A 19,424-nucleotide genomic window follows, 5' to 3' on the forward strand; every position below is an offset into this window, starting at 1 on the left:
TCAGAACATAATTGACCCCTGCAAGATGTAAAAATAGTATGAGGGTCATAGCAGGCTTTAGTCAGTCACGTATTGAAGCCTTTACTGCAATACCTAAAACTTTGAGAGCCCGAATCGGACATTGTTGACAAGTCTCGTCAAAAAATTCTAAAAATCATCAAAATCAGTAATACTGGTCTCCTGTGGAAACCTGACACTATCTAATTCTGCTGTAAAAAGACTACCATAAAGAGAATACTTCGCCAATGATTCCAAGATCAAAAGAGAAGAAAAAGTAAAAAAAACTGCTGCTGCCAATCACTGTAACCTCAACCATCAGCCGGCAGAAACATATTGAGCTCGTTTGCTAAGCTGGTTCCTCTCTTACCCCAAAAGTGGGCAGGGTCACTCGCCTGGCCTAAACAAAAGTAGCGCTACTGTGAATTTCAAAATTCTAGTTGCCGGTTAATAGAAACTAAATAACTATGTAATTACCTGGTAAGCAGCTTACATAAAAACAAAATTACAAATGGTTTTATTATGCGTAGGAGAGTTTTTAAACCATGCTTGTATGATTTATGGTTTTGTGATGAGACGCAGATTACAGTAAACCCTCAGATTAAATGGGGGATGCGTACCACACCCCACCCCGCGAATAGCTAGAACCTGCGAATACTTAGAACCCTTCTGAAAATGCTTAGAACTACCTATTTTGAGTTCAAACACACACACACACACACACACACACACAAAACTAAAAATGCTTATACAGGTATTATCGTATTTACAATGGGGTTAGGTTCCAAAAAAACCCATTGTTTGTTGGAAAAAATGTATAGCCGTGCCTACACTAGGGTATTCAGTACCATGTATACATATATGGTAGCATAGCCTAGACTATACTCGTAAAAATGAAGTTTTTATGATAAAACAAAGTTTTATGAATACTTACCTGGCAGTTATATATATATAGCTTAATCCCTGTCGAACCGGCAGATTTTTCAAAACTCGCGGCAACCGCCAAATGGTAGGTGTTCGATTAGGTGGTTAACAACCCTTACAGGGTGGTACTTGGAATCATTCCCGTTTTCAGTTCCTCAGATCATCTCTTGCCCGACCTGTCTCCTGAGGGGAGGAGGGTGGGGCTTTAAATATATATATAACTGCCAGGTAAGTATTCATAAAACTTTGTTTTATCATAAAAACTTCATTTTTACGAATAGAACTTACCTGGCAGTTATATTTATATAGCTGATTCACACATTTGGAGGAGGGTGAAAGACAGCCAACATCGTTGGGAAACAACTATAAGTCGTAGGTAATCACCTTGATTCCTTACCTGCTAAGGTAGCTGACTTCAAAGGTTCCTGCCTCTTGAGTCGCTTTCCCTTAGGAGCGCCAGCCAGGTGGAGACCTGCTATGCTGAAACAACTCAATCGAGTCTGTCAAACGGGGTGAGACCAACAATGCGACTAGACTTCTGTACTACCTATTCCCCCTTTTATTACCTGCAACCTTACTCAACCTAACCACCTAACCTTGCAGACTAGATATCCACCTATCTAGCTAGACTGAGGTTGCTGTTCCCACAAGGAAGCTTCCTCAGACAACCATAAAACACCAACCCAATTACAGGTATCCTAAACAAAAGTTAAGGTTGAGGGGAGGTAGTAACTCCTTTACCCAATACCGAAGCCGTAGCTACATATGGGCCCAAGGTGTAACACTTTTCATAATCGACTCTTACCTCTCTGAGGTAATGAGAAGCGAATACAGAGTCGCTTCTCCAAAAAGTGGCATCCATTATTTGCTTAACTGACATATTCTTCCGATATGCCAGTGATGTTGCAATGGCTCTTACTTCGTGAGCCTTCGCCTTCAACAAACCAAAGGTCTCCTCTTCACATAAGAGGTGAGCTTCTCTTATCGTCTCCCTCAAAAAGAATGATAACGCATTCTTCGAGAGGGGCTTTTGCGGATCCTTCACTGAACACCACAAAGAACTGGATGAACCTCTTAAGTCCTTTGTCCTAGAAATATATGCCTTGAGGGCTCTAACTGGACAGAGGAGTCTCTCCTCCTCTTGGCCCACTAAATCAGTGAGGTTAGGAACCTCAAACGTCCTCGGCCAGGGTTTGGATGGGTTCTCATTCTTAGCGAGGAAGTCGAGCCTTAATGCACAAACTGCTCCATTACGATTGAAGCCTACTTGCTTCTGTATCGCCTGAATCTCGCTGACCCTTTTTGCTGTAGCAAGAGCCAACAGGAACAGAGTTTTCTTCGTTACGTCTCTCAGGGTTGCTTGCGAGATGGGTTCAAACTTCCTGCTGCACAAGAACTTCAAAACCACATCCAAATTCCAGGACGGGGGTCTCAAAGTCTGCTTTGTCGTTTCAAATGACTTTAAAAGATCCTTCAAGTCTCTATCTTGCGACAAATCTATGCCTCTGTGCCTAAAGACCGTAGAAAGCAAACTTCTGTATCCTCTTATGGTGGATACGGCCAGCTTAGAATCTTGCCTGAGGGACAAGAGAAAATCAGCTATCTGGCTCACAGAGGTAGTGGTTGAGGAAACCTTATGCTGCTTACACCAAGATCTAAAGGTTTCCCACTTTGATTGGTAAACTCTCTGTGAAGAGACCCTCCTCGCTCTGGCGATAGCTCTCGCAGCTTGTGCTGAAAATCCTCTCGCTCTGACAAGCTTCTCGATAGTCTGAATGCAGTCAGTTGAAGAGCGAGGGGGTTTTGATGATACCTCTCGAAGTGGGGCTGTCTGAGAAGCCTTGGACTTGGAGGAAGACTTCTTGGAAAATCCACCAACATCTCCAACACCTCTGTGAACCATTCTCTTGCTGGCCAAAAAGGAGCTATCAGGGTCATTCTCACTGAATCGAGGAGGGCAAATTTCTTGACGACTAGATTGATAATCTTGAACGGAGGGAACGCATAAGCGTCTATCCCTGTCCAGTCCATCAAGAAGGCGTCTACTACTATTGCTTCTCTGTCCGGGACTAGGGAGCAGTAGTTGGGGATTCTCTTGTTCTGGCTGGAGGCGAAGAGGTCTATTGAAGGCCTCCCCCATAATCTCCACAGCTTCTGGCAAACTTGAAGATTGAGGGTCCATTCTGTGGGCAGAACTTGCCCTTTCCTGCTGAGCATGTCTGCTCTTACATTCTTCTGCCCCTGCACGAATCTTATCAACAGCTCCACTCTGTGGTCTTTTGCCCACAGAAGGAACTCTCTTGCTGTTTTGTACAGTGACAGAGAATGAGTCCCTCCTTGCTTCCTGATGTAAGCTAGAGCCGTGGTGTTGTCGGAATTCACTTCTATTACTCTCCCTGCGACAGATTCCTTGAAGGCTTTCAATCCTAACCGAATGGCCATCAACTCTTTCCTGTTGATGTGCCATCCGATCTGTCCCTCTTCCCAAGAGCCTGAGACCTCCTTGTTCTCCAGTGTTGCTCCCCATCCCGACTCCGAAGCGTCTGAGAACAACACTAGGTCTGGGTTCTTCCTGCGTAGGGAGATTCCTTCCCCTAAGATCAACAGATCCAGCCACCAACTCGGATGCTTCTTGATCTCTGCTGGAATGTGGAAGGAAAATGAGTCCTCCTGATTCTTCCTGTCTCAGACTCTTGAAAGGAAGTGTTGCAGAGGTCTGAGATGCAACCTTCCCAGAGAGACAAACTTCTCGAGCGAGGAGGGTGCCCAGCAAACTCATCCACTCCTTGCCGAGCACTTCTGTCTCCCAGGAAATCCTGAACCTTCTCGAGGCACTTGGTTTGCCTTTCTTGGGAGGGAGAAGCCCGAAAACGAGCTGAGTCCAGAACTATCCCCAAATAAAGAATCGTCTGACTTGGCTCGGTCTGGGACTTCTCCTTGTTGATGATGAGACCCAGGTCCTGGGCCATCAGAAACGTCTTGCGTAAGTCCTCCAGACACCTGTTCTTCGACTGAGACCTTATCAACCAGTCGTCTAGGTACAGGGATACTCTTATCCCCTCTCGATGAAGCCATCCCGCCACGTTTGTCATTACCCTGGTGAACACTTGAGGGGCTGTGCTGAGGCCGAAACAAAGGGCTTTGAATTGGAAGCACTTGTCCTGGACTACAAACCTTAGAAACTTCCTTGAAGTCGGGTGGATGGGGATATGAAAGTAAGCATCCTGCAGGTCCAGAGATACCATCCAGTCCCCTGGGCGGACTGCTGCCAGCACCGACTGAGTCGTCTCCATGGTAAATTTGGTCTTTTCTACAAATCCGTTCAGTGCACAGACATCCAGGGCCGGTCTCCATCCACCCGAGCTCTTGGGCACTAAAAACAGGCGATTGTAGAACCCTGGGGATCCTAGTTCCAAAACTGGTTCTATCGTTCCTTTCTCCAACATCTGGTCTACTAGCTTCAGGAGTGCCTCTTGTTTCATAGCGTTCGAGTACTGAGCCACTAAGGCTCGTGGCGTTGTTGAAAGTGGCGGTTTTCCCATAAAGGGAATCTTGTACCCTTCCTTGATGACTGAGAGGGACCAGGTGTCCGCCCCTCTTGCTTCCCAGGCCTGCCAAAAGTGTGACAGCCTTGCTCCTACTGCTGTCTGGAGGACTTGTTTTTCAATTCCGAGAGCGGGTTCTAAACATCCTTCTGTTCGCTCTACCGCCTGTTTCTTGCCTTCTTCCTCTGAATTCCGTTCTAGATGGAACTCTACCCCGAAAGGGCTGCTGAACCTTCTTCTCCTCCTTCTTAGCAGCTGACGGAATTGCCGGTAGAAACTTCCTCGCCGAGCGAGTAAGCAGATCTTGAGTAGCCTTTTGCGTCAGAGTCTGGGAAATATCCCTGACCAGGGACTCCGGAAATAGATGCTCCGAGAGGGGGGCGTATAGGAGCTCTGCCTTCTGTACGACTGTAGCAGATTTGGTCGTGAAGGAGCATAACAAAGCCCTCTTCTTCAAAATACCTGCAGTAAACAGTGAAGCCATCTCATTTGCTCCATCCCTCAGAGCCTTATCCATACAGGCCATAATACTGATAAGGTCTTCAATTCCTGTTGCCTGAATGGTTTCTGTTTTCTTGGCTAGAGTTCCAAGAGCCCAGTCTAAAAAACTAAACACTTCAAAAGATCTAAAAATTCCTTTAATGAGATGGTCTAGTTCCGTCATCGACCACATCACCTTGGCTGAATTAAGGGCATGTCTCCTAGACGAGTCTACTATGCCAGAGAAGTCCCCCTGGGAGGAGGCAGGAACTCCCAGGCCAAGAGCTTCTCCAGTCTCATACCACATGTGCGCCTTCGAAGCAAGCCTGGCTGGTGGGAACCAGAAGGTGGACTTTACTGCTTGTCTCCGCTCCTTAAGCCAGTTATCAATCCTGGTCAGAGCCTTCTTTGCTGAAATGGACAGTTTCATTTTAATAAACGCTGACTGCTTCTTCGATTTCTTCCTGCTGAACTGGGACTGAGGAGAACGAGGAGCAGCAGGCTTAAACTCCTCCCCATACAGTTCCAGGAGAGAGCGAGAGAGAACCTTATAATCATCAGCCGCATTAGAAGGTTTATCTTCGTCCTCTGAAACATCTTCTAAGTCATGAATTCCTCCCAACTCCGTCTCTTTCTCTTCTTGCTGTATTGCTCCAGGGAGGACGCGTGATCGTCGTGTTGCGTCCTGGCGCCGAGAGCTGGTTACGTCCTGACAAACAGCACTTGATGCGTCCTGATGTCTAGAGCTGGGTGCGTCCTAGTATCAAGAGCTGGATGCGTCCTGGCGTCGAGCGTTGGATGCGTCCTGGCGCCGAGAATTGGATGCGTCCTGACGTCGAGAGGTGGATGCATCCTGGTGTCGAGAGAATTCACGGCGTTCTTTCCTTCCTGGAGAACCGAAGTCGTTGTCGTGTCGAACAAAGGAAGAATGCTCCCGGCGAGAGGAAGATAATTCCTGTCGCTTAGAGGGCGAAGAGGCGAGGAGTCGAGCATCGGGAGAAGAACCCCGAGGCTTTTGCTTGGGCGAAAAGAGAAGAATCTTTCGTCCCCCGCTAGAACTGCGCCACCTGTGGACTTGAAAGGGAGAGGAATCCAGTTCCCTCTTACTCATAGAAGAAACCTTAGCAGGCATCTCCCTTCTTGATCTCTTCACTGGGAACTTGGAGTCCTTACGTCTGTCCGACTGGGGGGGAGGACAGCTAAAGGCTTGTACTAGTGAAGCCAGTTGGCCTTGCATGACGGTCATAAAGGATTTTGCAGCAGCTGCTGTATCTTGCGGTTCCGAAGGAGAAGGTTGTCGAGCCAAGCTGGAAGAAGGAGAAGGTTCTCTCAAGAGTTCTCCGGAACCTGAAGGAAGAGGAGATCTCTCCTTCCTCCATACAACCTGCGGAGAACATTCTGTTAAAGGTCTTGACCTTTTCGCTGGAGTGATGTTCCGGTCGTCGTCGGAAGGAAAAGATTCTGGGCTACTACATCCACTCGAAAGGGGAGAGCGAGTACGAGGCTGTTCCGCTTGCTGCAACCATCTTCTTTTGGTCGGCCTCGACTCCTCATACTGCCATCTACGTCTTGGAGAGGGGCTCGGAGAAGACACAAGCACGTCCGACACGCCTTTTCCGTGGCGGTCATAAGCAGCCTGGGAAAGAGCAACAGGACTGCTTGAGGCGACGGCTGACCAAGGATACGTCCCTCTCACCCCCTTACGATCGTCGACATACCTTCTCCCTTGGTCCTGGGAGCTTGGTAGAGGTCTAGACCTAGGGGCATGACAGGGTCGATCAGTCGCCACCTCCACTGCACTTACACAAACACTATCACTAACTTCACTTGCACTCTTGCCTTCCTTCAAGGCTGCAAACTGATCCTTTAGTTCTTTCATCTCAGCCGCCATCCTGGCGTACTGAGGGTCATTAACAGCAGCTACAGCTCCTGTAGAAGGAGCAGGGGCTACCACCTCAGGAGAAGGTTCTACTTCTAAGGGTGATTTAGGAATAGAGGGGTTAAAAGAAATGTCTAGGCTAACATCACTCACAGACCTAGATTTAGATTTAGAAGCCCTCCTTAACTCATCCATTTCTAATTTACGCACATAGCGTTTCATTTCCATCCATTTCTTTTCATCCAAACCCTCGCATTCTTTACATCTTTTATCAAGAGCACACTCAAAACCCCTGCACCCTAAACAAACAGTGTGAGGATCAACCGAAGCTTTTGGCAACCTGACCTTGCATTCCTCGTTCACACACACTCGAAAATACTTAGATTCAGACATCTTATCCAAGAACAATCAAAAGAATAAACCGAAAAAACAAGCCACAAAAGCGATTGCCAATCCAAAGGTCAATATACGTCACCAATTATAAGTCCAATTACAGCGACCTAGGGAAGCGAGCGAAAAACCCGACGGTGGACCAGCAACGATGTTGTCAGTCCAACCGGCAGAGATGATCTGAGGAACTGAAAACGGGAATGATTCCAAGTACCACCCTGTAAGGGTTGTTAACCACCTAATCGAACACCTACCATTGGGCGGTTGCCGCGAGTTTTGAAAAATCTGCCGGTTCGACAGGGATTAAGCTATATATATATATAACTGCCAGGTAAGTTCTATTCGTAAAATATACTCTTTACAAACGGAGTATAGTAATTATTATCAGCTAATTCTGGAGGTTCATGCAGAGTGACTTATGATAATTCAATACAAAGAGAAATTGAATAACAAACAAGGATTAGCGTAGCCTACATTATACTGTGCTCTATATTCACATATACAAACATCAACATAACGAATATGCATCTTTTCCATGGATCTTTTAAAATGTTATGCCTTAATTCACAGTATCCAATAATATTGTAGATATTCTTATATATTGCTTTTATATTATAAATTGTGATCGTAACGATCAATGTGTTGGTTTGGAAATCATTTACGCGATGTTTATTTCGATGTGTTTAACTCAGTTCAGAGAGCTTTTCTTGCTTCTAGTTAGTGTAAATGAATCTCTAGATACTTTATTTATGTGGGGCAAGGTTAATTTTCGTTATACTGTACGAAGTGTTTCTAAGTCAAAATATCTTATATACGTCTCATTGTGAATTCAATTTAGCTATTTTTTTCGTTAAGAGATGACGTTGGCCGTTTGGGGCATTTGTTTTGTGTAAATAAAATCAAGATTCCGTTCGCTATTTTCATTTGATTTCATCACAATACGAGCTTTACGTATTTATCGTTTATCGGCGTAAAATTAGCAGTAATGTGTTCTTTCATGCCCAGTAGTTTTGATTAAAATACTTTCTCTCCAAATTTAATTACGGTCGAGTTTCATCCATGTTGCCGATGCATGATAAATTATAGTCATTAGCAGCCTGAACATTATTTTCTCAGCTTCGGCTACAACTTGCAGCTTAAATTTAGCAGTATATTTCTTTGCCAATCTTTTATCTATACCAAATACGGGTATAATGTAAAAATATATCAGTCCTATACTAATTAACGTCATTTGTACTATAACCTACGGTAACTGTATATTACCGTATGATGGTTGAAATAAAGCAAAACAGCTGTTGTTATCCGATTTGGTGATAAACAAAACAACAGTTTCTCGGTTGGCTGTTTATGGCTGTATGCATTTACATAAGAGTATAACGTTACTAACAATACGTTTATCATTCTCTTTTACTTTTTTAACTAGAAGATGGGATAAAGAGTTGGATGAAAAGAAGCTGGTCTATTGTAATTTGGTCCCTCTTGCTGCCTGTACGCTACTACCTGCGCCCGAGTGAAATTTAAAAATATTTTATAAATATTGATGTATCGGTATTAATTGCTTACCCCATTGCAAAATTGAATTATCGTTAGGTGAAATATTGTAACTCGAGTACTACCTGAGTATTTTAATAGTTTTATCACAAACAGTGCATTTAGTTATGACAATGAGAAGAAAATACAGTAATTAGTGAATATTTCTCAGTGAGAAATACCATGAACCGGTGGATTATCAGCGAATAATGCGTATATATGTTCCATAGAGAAATCTAAAAATAGGCGAGTCCGCGAATCGTGAGACCGCGAATACGGGGGGTATTTATATTTTATTTGCACTTATACGCTACTATAAAAACTTACGTACAAGTGTGACTTACTCATTTCATTGTAAATCACATACATATATACAATATGCATCTCCGTGTGTGTGCATTCACCTAGTAGATAGAGGGGGAGCTGCTAATTTGAATCTCTAAAACCAGCACAGAGCTTTGGGGAATGTCTGGACCACCCAGACAGGTAGAAGAAGGACTTCACAGCTAAGCTCAGAAAATTCCCAATTTGATATGCCTTATGTCAGGGCCTTGAGGTCAGATGTCAAAAGAGGCAGTTATTTGGGTAGACCTATTGGACACCATTCTGCCCGCCACCCACAGAGATCCTCTCTGTCCTTTGTTGACCGAATCAGTGTCAGTGTCCTAGGCCTATGTCTAAAAAAAAAATTAATTGAACATGAGTCCTTGGTTTACATCTTTTTTTTTTCACTCATCATTGTCTTATAAAGAGGAGGAGATAGATGAAAGAAGTAAGCTATTTTGGATTAGGGGAATGGTGGAAAAATTTTGAAGATATACAAATATGACTTTTTAATTTATTTTTTTCATATTTTCCTTGCTATAATTAATTTTTGCATTTCAATAACTAGGAAAAATAGGCTAGATTTTACATAGTTCTGTGAAATTCCAAGTCTTTTTCTGGGAGATGAGCGGTGAGGCAGTCTCTCTCTCTCTCACTGAGATTTGAGAGAGAAAAAGAGATTTTTTATGCATATGTAACAAGTATGTTTATTTATTTTGTACAGTTTTATAGATAAAAGTGACTTACTTTGTCATTCATTTTTTCTTAATTTCCTTGCTATAATAAGTTTTTGCAATTCAATAACTAGGAAAAATTAGGTTAGACTTTACATAGTTCTTTGACATTCCAAGTATTTTTCTAGTAAATAAGCAGTGAGGCAAAAGTCTCTTTCTCTTTCTCTCCCTCTCTCTCTATGGCTCTAAAACAGCAGAAAGATCAAAATTTGGAAGGGTTTTTATGAAAAACTCAATAAAAATGCAGGTTACGTCATTTTCAAGACACCCAAAGGATTAAAAGTAAGGTTTTCTTACGATTTTTTACGATTATTTCAGATTATGCCGTTTTCGGCTTACGACGCCGTGTCAGAACAGAACCCGTCGTAAACCAGGGACTGCCTACTAAGTGCCACCTTTCAGGTCACATCCCAATGGATAGTCTTCGTCAAATTGGCTCCAAATTCACCAGTGGGGAAATGATGAACCATGAGGTAATGTTGGGAAAGGTATTTAGGGTCACCTCTTGGCTCGACAGGTGCCAAGGGGCGTGGATGAAAGACATGAAGGAGGTTGTACCATCCAAAAAATGGCATGCCATAAAGGAGTACATGGCTCCAGCAGGGAAGGCTCGATCTTAAGTAGCCAAGCATGTGGTCCATGCATGGGCTAATATCATCCTTTAAAGGAGGGATGCCCTTTTGTCGGCTCAGAGACAAACCTCAGCTGATAGTTGGCTTGGCCTGAGGAATAGCCCCCTCACGGATGTGTCCATGTACTTCCCTTCAGAGCTGCTGAGCCAGGCAGTGACCGACAAGAGAGAAGACATGAAGGACTCCCTCTCAGCGGCCTTGCTTAGGTTGGCTCCAAGAGGGCTGTCAATTGGCACAGAGATCCACAGTAGGCCCACAATGACTTTGAGACAGTAGTTTCCCCCCCTTAGTTTCAACAACAGGGACTCCCAACCCCTCAGGGAAAAACATGAAAGGAAGGAAGGCAGTCCCTCCCAACCTCCCAGCACCTCCGTCTCAGGAAGTGCAACAGGTTGGGGAAGAGAGGGGGGCACTAGATGAGGTTTGGACGTTTCCACCCCCTTCATCAGACCAAGGCGGGAGGCTGTCTTGGAAACAAGCGGCCAGAGTGGCAGCAGTACAGAGTGGAGGACTGGACAATCCAGACCCTCAGGAAGGGATACGTCCTCCCCTTTGAGCAGATACAATTTCACTTGAGAGAATTCACAGCTTTTCAGTAAGCCTCTGCTGACTGATCTCTCTGCAATTGTGCAAGCCTGGGACCAACTATTGACAAGTCATTACCTCAATTTGGTTTTCATAGCCCAACAACAACAAGAAAGTACATAATTCAATACAGGTCATACAATACATGTAAAAATACATTCATAACTTACTTTTGAGTCCAAAACCACTTGAACTTTTTCTAGGGGTCCAAATTTATCAAAAATCTGGTGCAACTGCCTTTCTGTTGTATAGACACTGAGTCCAAAAACCCCCAGACATTTGGAAGGTTCGGGGTTATCTCGGGTACCAATGTGTCGACGACGATTTGACATTGGAGATCTGCAAAGTTAAAAACCTAATCTTTAATACTGTTTATTAATCATCCTACGCCCAGCCAAGCTTAATAAAATTTATATGATGATTTAGAAATTTAAGGCAATCAACCAAAAATAATGACCAGTACTCTTAAAACAATATATCTTACACATGAAAAAAAAGAGTAAATGCACTCTTCTTTATGAAAACCTATTACAAGACTGCTTTAAATGCTCCAATCACCAATAGTTTTGACACCATTTCCTGTTATTTATGTTTTTCATAAAAGACTAGGCCTAAAAATTAAATGAAATATACTAATATCCAATGGACATCACTTCAGCAGTTTACTATTAATGTAACAATATATATAATCAGTTACCTGCACTAGGTATTTTTTTTCAACGAAGCCCTTCCAAATTCTGAATATGAACATGCTTAAATCCAAAATGTCAAGACATCTAATGCATACATCTTGGGTTGACATTATCAACATTCCTATTAAAGTGCACTTAAGTTTAAACACACCAGAGTCAGAACTACTCAAAAGGGGATGGCCACAGAATTTGTTCATGACTAAAGAGTAGGTCCATAGCTGAATCCCAATTGTTAGTTTTCTCTAGACTATCAGACAAAGCTGAAATTTTCAGCTAAATTGTTTAGGAGGATATAGATAAAAGTAGGTGCTAATGAGCAGTACATGACTAAAGCAAGCCCAGAGGGATCTCAGCAATATATGTAACAGAAGTAGGCCTAATTAGTGATGCGTGCTTTCTTTGTGTGTTTGCCAATGATGACTAACTCAAGAACCCTTTGTAATCTGCTTATTGTGCACCTACTTCAATTTCTGCTGATTCTCAATTTTACATATTCTATAAGCAGCATGAGATTCTTCATTGGAGGGGTGGGTAGAGCTCTCAGCTAGCACGCTGTTGGCCCAGCGTTCGACTCTCCGACCGGCCAATGAAGAATTAGAGGAATTTATTTCTGGTGGTAGAAATTCATTTCTCGTCATAATGTGGTTCGGATTCCACAATAAGCTGTAGGTCCCGTTGCTAGGTAACCAGTTGGTTCTTAGCCACGTAAAATAAATCTAATCCTTCGGGCCAGGACTAGGAGAGCTGTTAATCAGCTCAGTGGTTTGGTTAAACTAAGGTATACTTAACTTTATAATCAGCATGTGCACCTTTAGCTAGGTTTGCACTATGTGGTGCCTGGAACAACTTTTCTTAAAAAAGGGTCTAATGTGTTGAAGAAAATAGTCTACTGGGTGGTTGGCAATCAGGAACAAGCATTTCCTTGCATATTTGGTTTCACAGACAAGAATCAAAATTTCCATATGTCTTCTGTGCAGCCAAAACCCTCTTTTTGGACATTCGTAACTAACTTCTAGTTTTATTATCTAGTCTATTTTTTTATGCAAATGTTTTGCAAAGCTGTTTTCTTTTTCAGTCTTGTATAATATGCTAAGCACAAATTTGAAATAAATTTATTAGCATTAGGTTTTGGCCTAAGAGAGTCAAGTATTTGGACTTGGTGGTCTTGTTAAACTCACCGTCATTGCCTCCAAAGCTGTGTGACACAGGGCCTCTGTAAAATTCTGCCACTCACATCTTTCCTGTACTTTCTCTTACGTAAATCTTCACTCATCTCCAGCATCCCCTCTTACAGATCCCATCCAAGTAGGAGTAGGAATAAGCAGGAATAAGCAAAGGAATAGCACTGATATTGTGAACAGTAGTGACAAGGTTAACCCTTAGTGGATGGATTGAGCTTGAGTGTGAAGTAAAACAGGTTTGGGGAGGTGGACAGATTGAGCTTGAGTGTGAAGCAGAATTACACACCACTGTTATGGTAATAATGATTCGAAACAAAGGTGCCAATACTTCTATATGCTATAAATTCACTAATGGCAACTTTTATACAGACGTGAGAGTTAGGCCAGTATCAGTAATGCTTGTGACTTCGAGGGGGAAGGTACTGCATCTCTCTCTCTCACATGAGTCTTTGTGTAAATTTGCTTGTAAATATACGAAGGGGTTGCTGTTGTTTTTTGTTTTTGTCTTTTATGATAGTTTGTCAGTTGTAAATGTAATTTTACAAAGAAAATTGCAAAGAAATATTACAAAAAGCATGTAAAAGTAAAAAAAAAAAGTTACTGAATCTTCCTTCTCGTAAACTTACCTGAATATTTTACAACAAATATGCAAAAAATTTTTTACTGCTTTTATTTCTTATCTGTTTTGTTATTGTGTGAGCAGTAATAATAATTTTACAAAATCCAAAAAACTTATTTATTAGAAAAAACATATATAAGTTGGTAAAATTTACGTTTGTCTTGTAAATGAGGCCCCACAAGGGGTTGTAAATAGTCATTTTCAACTTCTCGTGGAAGGTAGGGAAAATTTTTAAGAATTTTTTTATTTGTACAGTGTGACTGTATGTGTCATTCTCTTTCCATTGATGTGATTTTTTTTTTTTTTTTTTTTTGTCGACCTCAAAGTTTCCCCGGTCTGGGGTGCTGCACATTGATAAATTATGCCGTCCCTTAAGGGTTAAATGTTATAGGTGTGGAAGAGGAGGACATAAGATGAGAAAATATAGATAGACATTAGGAGCCTTTCTTTGCATGTTGTATGGTAGGCAATTGTGTAGAAGAATATACAAAGGTGGAGACAGTCAGTTGTTTCAAGTATAGAAAATTAGGACATATAACAAGAAAGTGTGAACTTCAAGGGAATGTCAGTGTATGCTGAAATTGTGGCAGGACAAGTCATTTTGCCCGATTTGTGATATGCCTTGGACTAAATGTGTCCTATGTGGGGAAAAAAGGTCATGCAACAGGAGTGTGTAGGAGGTCAAGTATGAATCAAGGTGTGAATGGGGTGAATGGAGAGCAGAGTCAGGGATACGGAGTAAGAAGGGGGTTTGTCGGGTGAACCCTCAGTATCAGTGGTTGAGAATGTGAATGAATACCGGCTCGAAAGAGATGATGACGTGAGTACACGAGAGGAAAGTTTGCTAGAAAAGAAACAATTAGTTTTAGTAAAGACAGTTAAGACTAAGAAGAAGGGAAACGGCACAAAAAGAAGGATAGTGTAAGCATAGGAGTAAAGGTTGAAGAATTAGCTGAATAGATAATGAACTAGATCATATATTTAGTATTTTTATGTCTTCCATTAAGGAACTTGATGACTCTGACATACTTGGCAATGATGATTTAGATAGGGTGAATACCATGAAGGAAGCATTAGATAATAATGATGAAGTGTTATGTGAATTAACTACAGATATTGAAGAATTCCACGGATTTAGAGAAAGTAGTCCAATAGTTAGTCAGGGAATTTTAGAAGTTAGCTAGATATCAGGTTGGTTTGGACAGTAGTAATAGGACAGATTTAAATAGTAGTAGTAAGTATGATAGCTTGGATAGCAATAAGGATACAGATGACTATGATTAATTACCCGGTAATCTGTGTATTAATTTATAACCTGGATAAAATTTTATGAAAATGTTGAGGCAAAAAATATACGACTGGGTTAGATTGACTTGAGTCAGAACAATGAAGCAGCCATATATTGGCCATTCTAGATTGCATATATGAAATATGAAATTTGTAATGTAAATTACTGTAAATTTTTATATTGAATAATAGTGTATTTTATATCACTGGTCTCTCTCTTTCATTAATACTAATACAGGTTGTAACGCTATCTCGTTGCAGGTCTGCTGTGGTGGGAGGTATTATTCTGACGTGGTTTTCATGGCATTGTGTCAGAAGTGAATTAAGAAGAGGCAATAGAAAGTAAGCAGGTGTTGTGAGTACCTGATAAGAGATTGGTATAAAGTTGTCGGTAAACTGTGTGTAGTCTGGTGTGTGCAGTATTTTTAATCTATCGTATGGTAAACAGGGCCTGCAAGGAAATGGAAAGCAAGCAAGGACACTGATAAGAGGCTTGTGCAAAACTGACAACTGCCAAACATAAGAAATCTGTACCAACACTGTTTAAAAACTCTTGTAACCTAAATACACTGTGCATCAAAACTGGAAACAATTAGTCTGCATGTCAATATGCAAAGAATATGAAGAAATTGGAGACTAGTGTTCTGTCTGTCCTTGTTTGCACTGTCTGTACTGTTGTGAACCATTCATATCACTAAAAGAAGTTGTCATAAGACTGTTGTTAGCAATACTTTGTAAAAAAAAAGAAAAAAAAAAAAAGTCAGGCCAGCATAAGTATGATATTATCATAAATTACAGAGCAAACTGATTGACTGATTGTAGGTTAGTTCCTGTTTAGGTAGGGATTGGTTCAGTGAATTATTGTCAACAGGAATTTAGAGTTAACCTGTGCTGACTGTAATTTTTTGGGAGTAAAATTAGTACCAAGATTGTTGAAGTAACCACCGATCTTACTCCATACCTCTTCAAATAATGAACACTGATTCCTAAGAAAAAATCATGACTGTGTGAAGAGCAAACAGGCTGTAGATGCCCACCATGCAATAACTCAACAGAGCTGCTAGGGGAAGGGCTACTCCTTACTGCATCCTATCCCCAGTCCGCAGACCTGGAGTAGGGGGCTGTACAATGGTTCCCAGTGTGAGCCCAAAGCGTACATCTGGAGGGCGAAGGGGTGGTCCTCATGTCCACGTAAGCCTTTCCCAAAACACTTACCTCTACCGGAAGTAAGATGTTCACCATGCAGTAAACTGGCACTTTTGCTCTCCTGCCATTTGGATTAGTGACCAATAGACATCCGTCTCAACTTCTGACTCGCTTTGAACTTCTTCTTCAACCTACAGCAAAGAGGAGTCCGGGAACAAGGAGGAAGACAACAATGACGAACTAACTAGATGACAATGACAAGGAGGATGATGAGGGGGAAGAACAACAAGAGTGCTTCTTCCTTGTAGCTGACTTGTATGATTTATACTCATCCTGCACACTGAAGAGGTGGTTGAGGCTGGAGGGAGAGTAGTTACAATGTCACCTGCTACGCTACAGGAATCACCACAGCCACTGGAGGATCATTTTAACACACAAGGAAGACATGGGAATTGCAAAAAGCAGCAGCAGACACATTGGTGGTTGGTTGGTTGGTCAATCCTTCCTGCAAGTGAATCCAGGGAGGGAACTAGTGATGAACTACCTGGAATACTCAAAGATGGCAAGATTTTTATAGGGTAGTCAAAGGAAGTCATCTACATCCACCCCTGCAGATGAGGAACGAGTAGTTCATGGGTGACATTGCCAACCTAGGAGAGGATAAGCCAGAAGTAGGAGCAAGTGGGATAGTAGCTGGAGGCCAGAAGGAGCTAGAAGGGTTTAGCAGTGTATTCCCAGCTTAGTGATACACTCCTATGAAACTGGCAAAGCCTTCTTGGGCTTCCTCCACCTCCTTAATATACTTCCCCCAATGAAGTGGAGTCCAAGATGCACAACCATCATACAGAAGAGAACACTTACATTACCTTCCTCTACAAGTAGCACAATACATATACAGACGCTCCTCTACTTACAAACTTTCAAAGATACAAACAACCGTGACTGTAAATTAAAATATGTTCAATGAGCTTCGTCTGCCACCTGTAAGTTCAAACTTTGTATTGTGCACCTCTGCTTAGTTACATGGTGTATTGAGCTGCAAATCCATGGCCACTCAAAAATATCACAAAAAGTTCTCCACCTGTAATCTGGATGTCCAATAACAAAGCCTGGCTGTACTGCTGCTAAAGTGCTCTATAAATTGTACTATTATCATCACATTTTATTTAGGTTTTACGTATCATTCATATTAGTAAAGCACTCTTTAAATTCTACTATTATCATCACAATTTATTTATGTTTTATGAACCATTTGTATTAATAAAGTACTCTATAAAATACAGTACTAGCATTGTGTTTTAGGATGGAAAAAAATATAGTACTGTATGTATTGACTGCACTTATATTGAATTGTACTTATGAACAAATCAAGATATGAACAGCCATCTGGAATGTAACTAGTTCATAAGCGGAGAAGCATCTCTATGGAACTAATCATACTGGAGAATTGAAATGACTACATGGTCACCCACGTCATACCAATGGCATTGGTCATGTTTTTTCTCCTTACTTGAAAAAACAGGACCACAAGGCACAGCGAACACGCAAAAAGTATTTAAACAATGTACACAGTGAGGAAAAGGGTACAGGAAGCAATGGCAGCAAGCTGCTTGTCCAAAATTTAACAAGCAAACAAGCCTTCTTTGCTGGTTGCCTTAAAAAAACTTTAGTGGCAAGTGTGAGGGGAGTAAGGGATCACCCCATTTCTCCACCAGTCAACTACCTTGTTACCAATGCAATGGCTGTTCCAACGCTCTCCACTCAGCTCTCCTGGCCCTCTCACCCTGTAAGCACTTACCGTGGCCTGCCCCTCATTATACTGGGCCAGTCAAAACCAACAAACAAAATAACATTAAAGTGACACCCATGTACTTCAACCAATCACATTCACAAAAGCCCTCAAGAAGTCAAACGCCAGAGTACCCCACTTCACCCATCCTGCCTGGCCTTTCCCCCAAACAATCACCCTTTCTAAGTCTGCTTATGCCTGTAAACAGCATTAAAACACTTCCTTCTGCCCATGCAGTATAGGTAACCATCTGTGGTATATTTTAATTTTGATAAATTTGTACATATTTTACATCTATATTATTTTGCTGGGGTCCTCCAGATAGTGTCAAGTTTCAGAAATGTGAAACTATGTATGTATAGATTTATGTATATGTACATACATAAGTATCTATGTGTACATTACATATTATAAATATACAGTCAACCCCAGTATTCATAGGAGATGCATACCACAACCCCCCCCATACCTAAAATCTGCGAATATGTGACACCCCTCCAAAAATGCTTTTAACTGCCTATTTTGAAGGTTCAAACACCAAAAAACCCTAAAAAAATGCTCATACCTGAGTATTTTAATAGTTTTATCACAAAAAATGCATTTAGTTACAAAAGTGATCTGAAATACCGTAATCAGTGAATATTTCTCAATGAAAAATACTGTGAATAGGCGAATCTTCTGCAAATAATATGTATATAAGTTCCACAGAAAAGTCTGCGAATAGGTGGGGTCATATATATATATATATATATATATATATATATATATATATATATATATATATATATATTATTATTATATATATATATATATATATATATATATATATATATATATATATATATATATATATATATATATAATAATGTATACAGGCAGTCCCTGGTCATTGGCAGGGTTCCGTTCTCGACAGCGTGATGATAACTGAAAATCAGTGATAATAACGCCGGTCCCCGATTATCGGCACTGATAACAGGGGATCAGCACCGCCGATAACTGAGGACCAGTGCCGATAACCAGGAATTGGTGTCAAAAATCCAGTCATCACCGTCGCTAGACAAACGCCGTAAAACCAGGTCGCCGATAACAAGGGATTGCTTGTATATATATGTATGTATAATGTGGTAATACAGTACCTCGATCTTACATGATTCAACTTGCACGAATTCACAGACACACGAACTTTTCATTGGAACCTAACTAACTGTCACATGCGATTTTTTCACAGACATGCAACATTTGTGAATCTTAGAGAGAGAGAGAGAGAGAGAGAGAGAGAGAGAGAGAGAGAGAGAGAGAGAGAGAGAGAGAGAGAGATAAGGGTTGTCCTTATACTTATGAGCACAAAATTATCAATTATTACATAGACAGAAAATAACACGAGAGAGAGAGAGAGAGAGAGAGAGAGAGAGAGAGAGAGAGAGAGAGAGAGAGAGAGAGAGAGAGAGAGAGATTGTCATTACTTGAAATATCAAGTTAAATTATTTATGAATTATTACAGAGAGAGAGAGAGAGAGAGAGAGAGAGAGAGAGAGAGAGAGAGAGAGAGAGAGAGAGAGAGAGAGAGAGAGAGAGAGAGTTATTCTTACATTAGATATCAAAAGATGGGAATTTATGACTTATGAAGGAAAAAGCAAAAAAAAGAGAGAGGGAGAGAGAGATACACAGAGATACTACTAGAAATCCTTTG

The 19,424-nt window shown here is 41.4% G+C and overlaps 1 protein-coding gene across 2 annotated transcripts in view; it reads right to left on the bottom strand.

Moving 5' to 3' along the window:
* Nucleotides 1-19,424, bottom strand: part of LOC136853977 (transformer-2 protein homolog alpha-like) — a 176,819-nt gene that overhangs the window by 47,454 nt on the left and 109,941 nt on the right. For both annotated transcript variants that reach the window (XM_067129898.1, XM_067129899.1), the window contains exon 4: nucleotides 11,191-11,359. In XM_067129898.1, coding sequence (XP_066985999.1) covers nucleotides 11,191-11,359 — 169 coding nt within the window. The remainder of the gene's footprint in view (nucleotides 1-11,190; nucleotides 11,360-19,424) is intronic.

The sequence above is a fragment of the Macrobrachium rosenbergii genome, chromosome 28, assembly GCF_040412425.1.
Source record: "Macrobrachium rosenbergii isolate ZJJX-2024 chromosome 28, ASM4041242v1, whole genome shotgun sequence".
NCBI lineage: Eukaryota > Metazoa > Arthropoda > Malacostraca > Decapoda > Palaemonidae > Macrobrachium > Macrobrachium rosenbergii.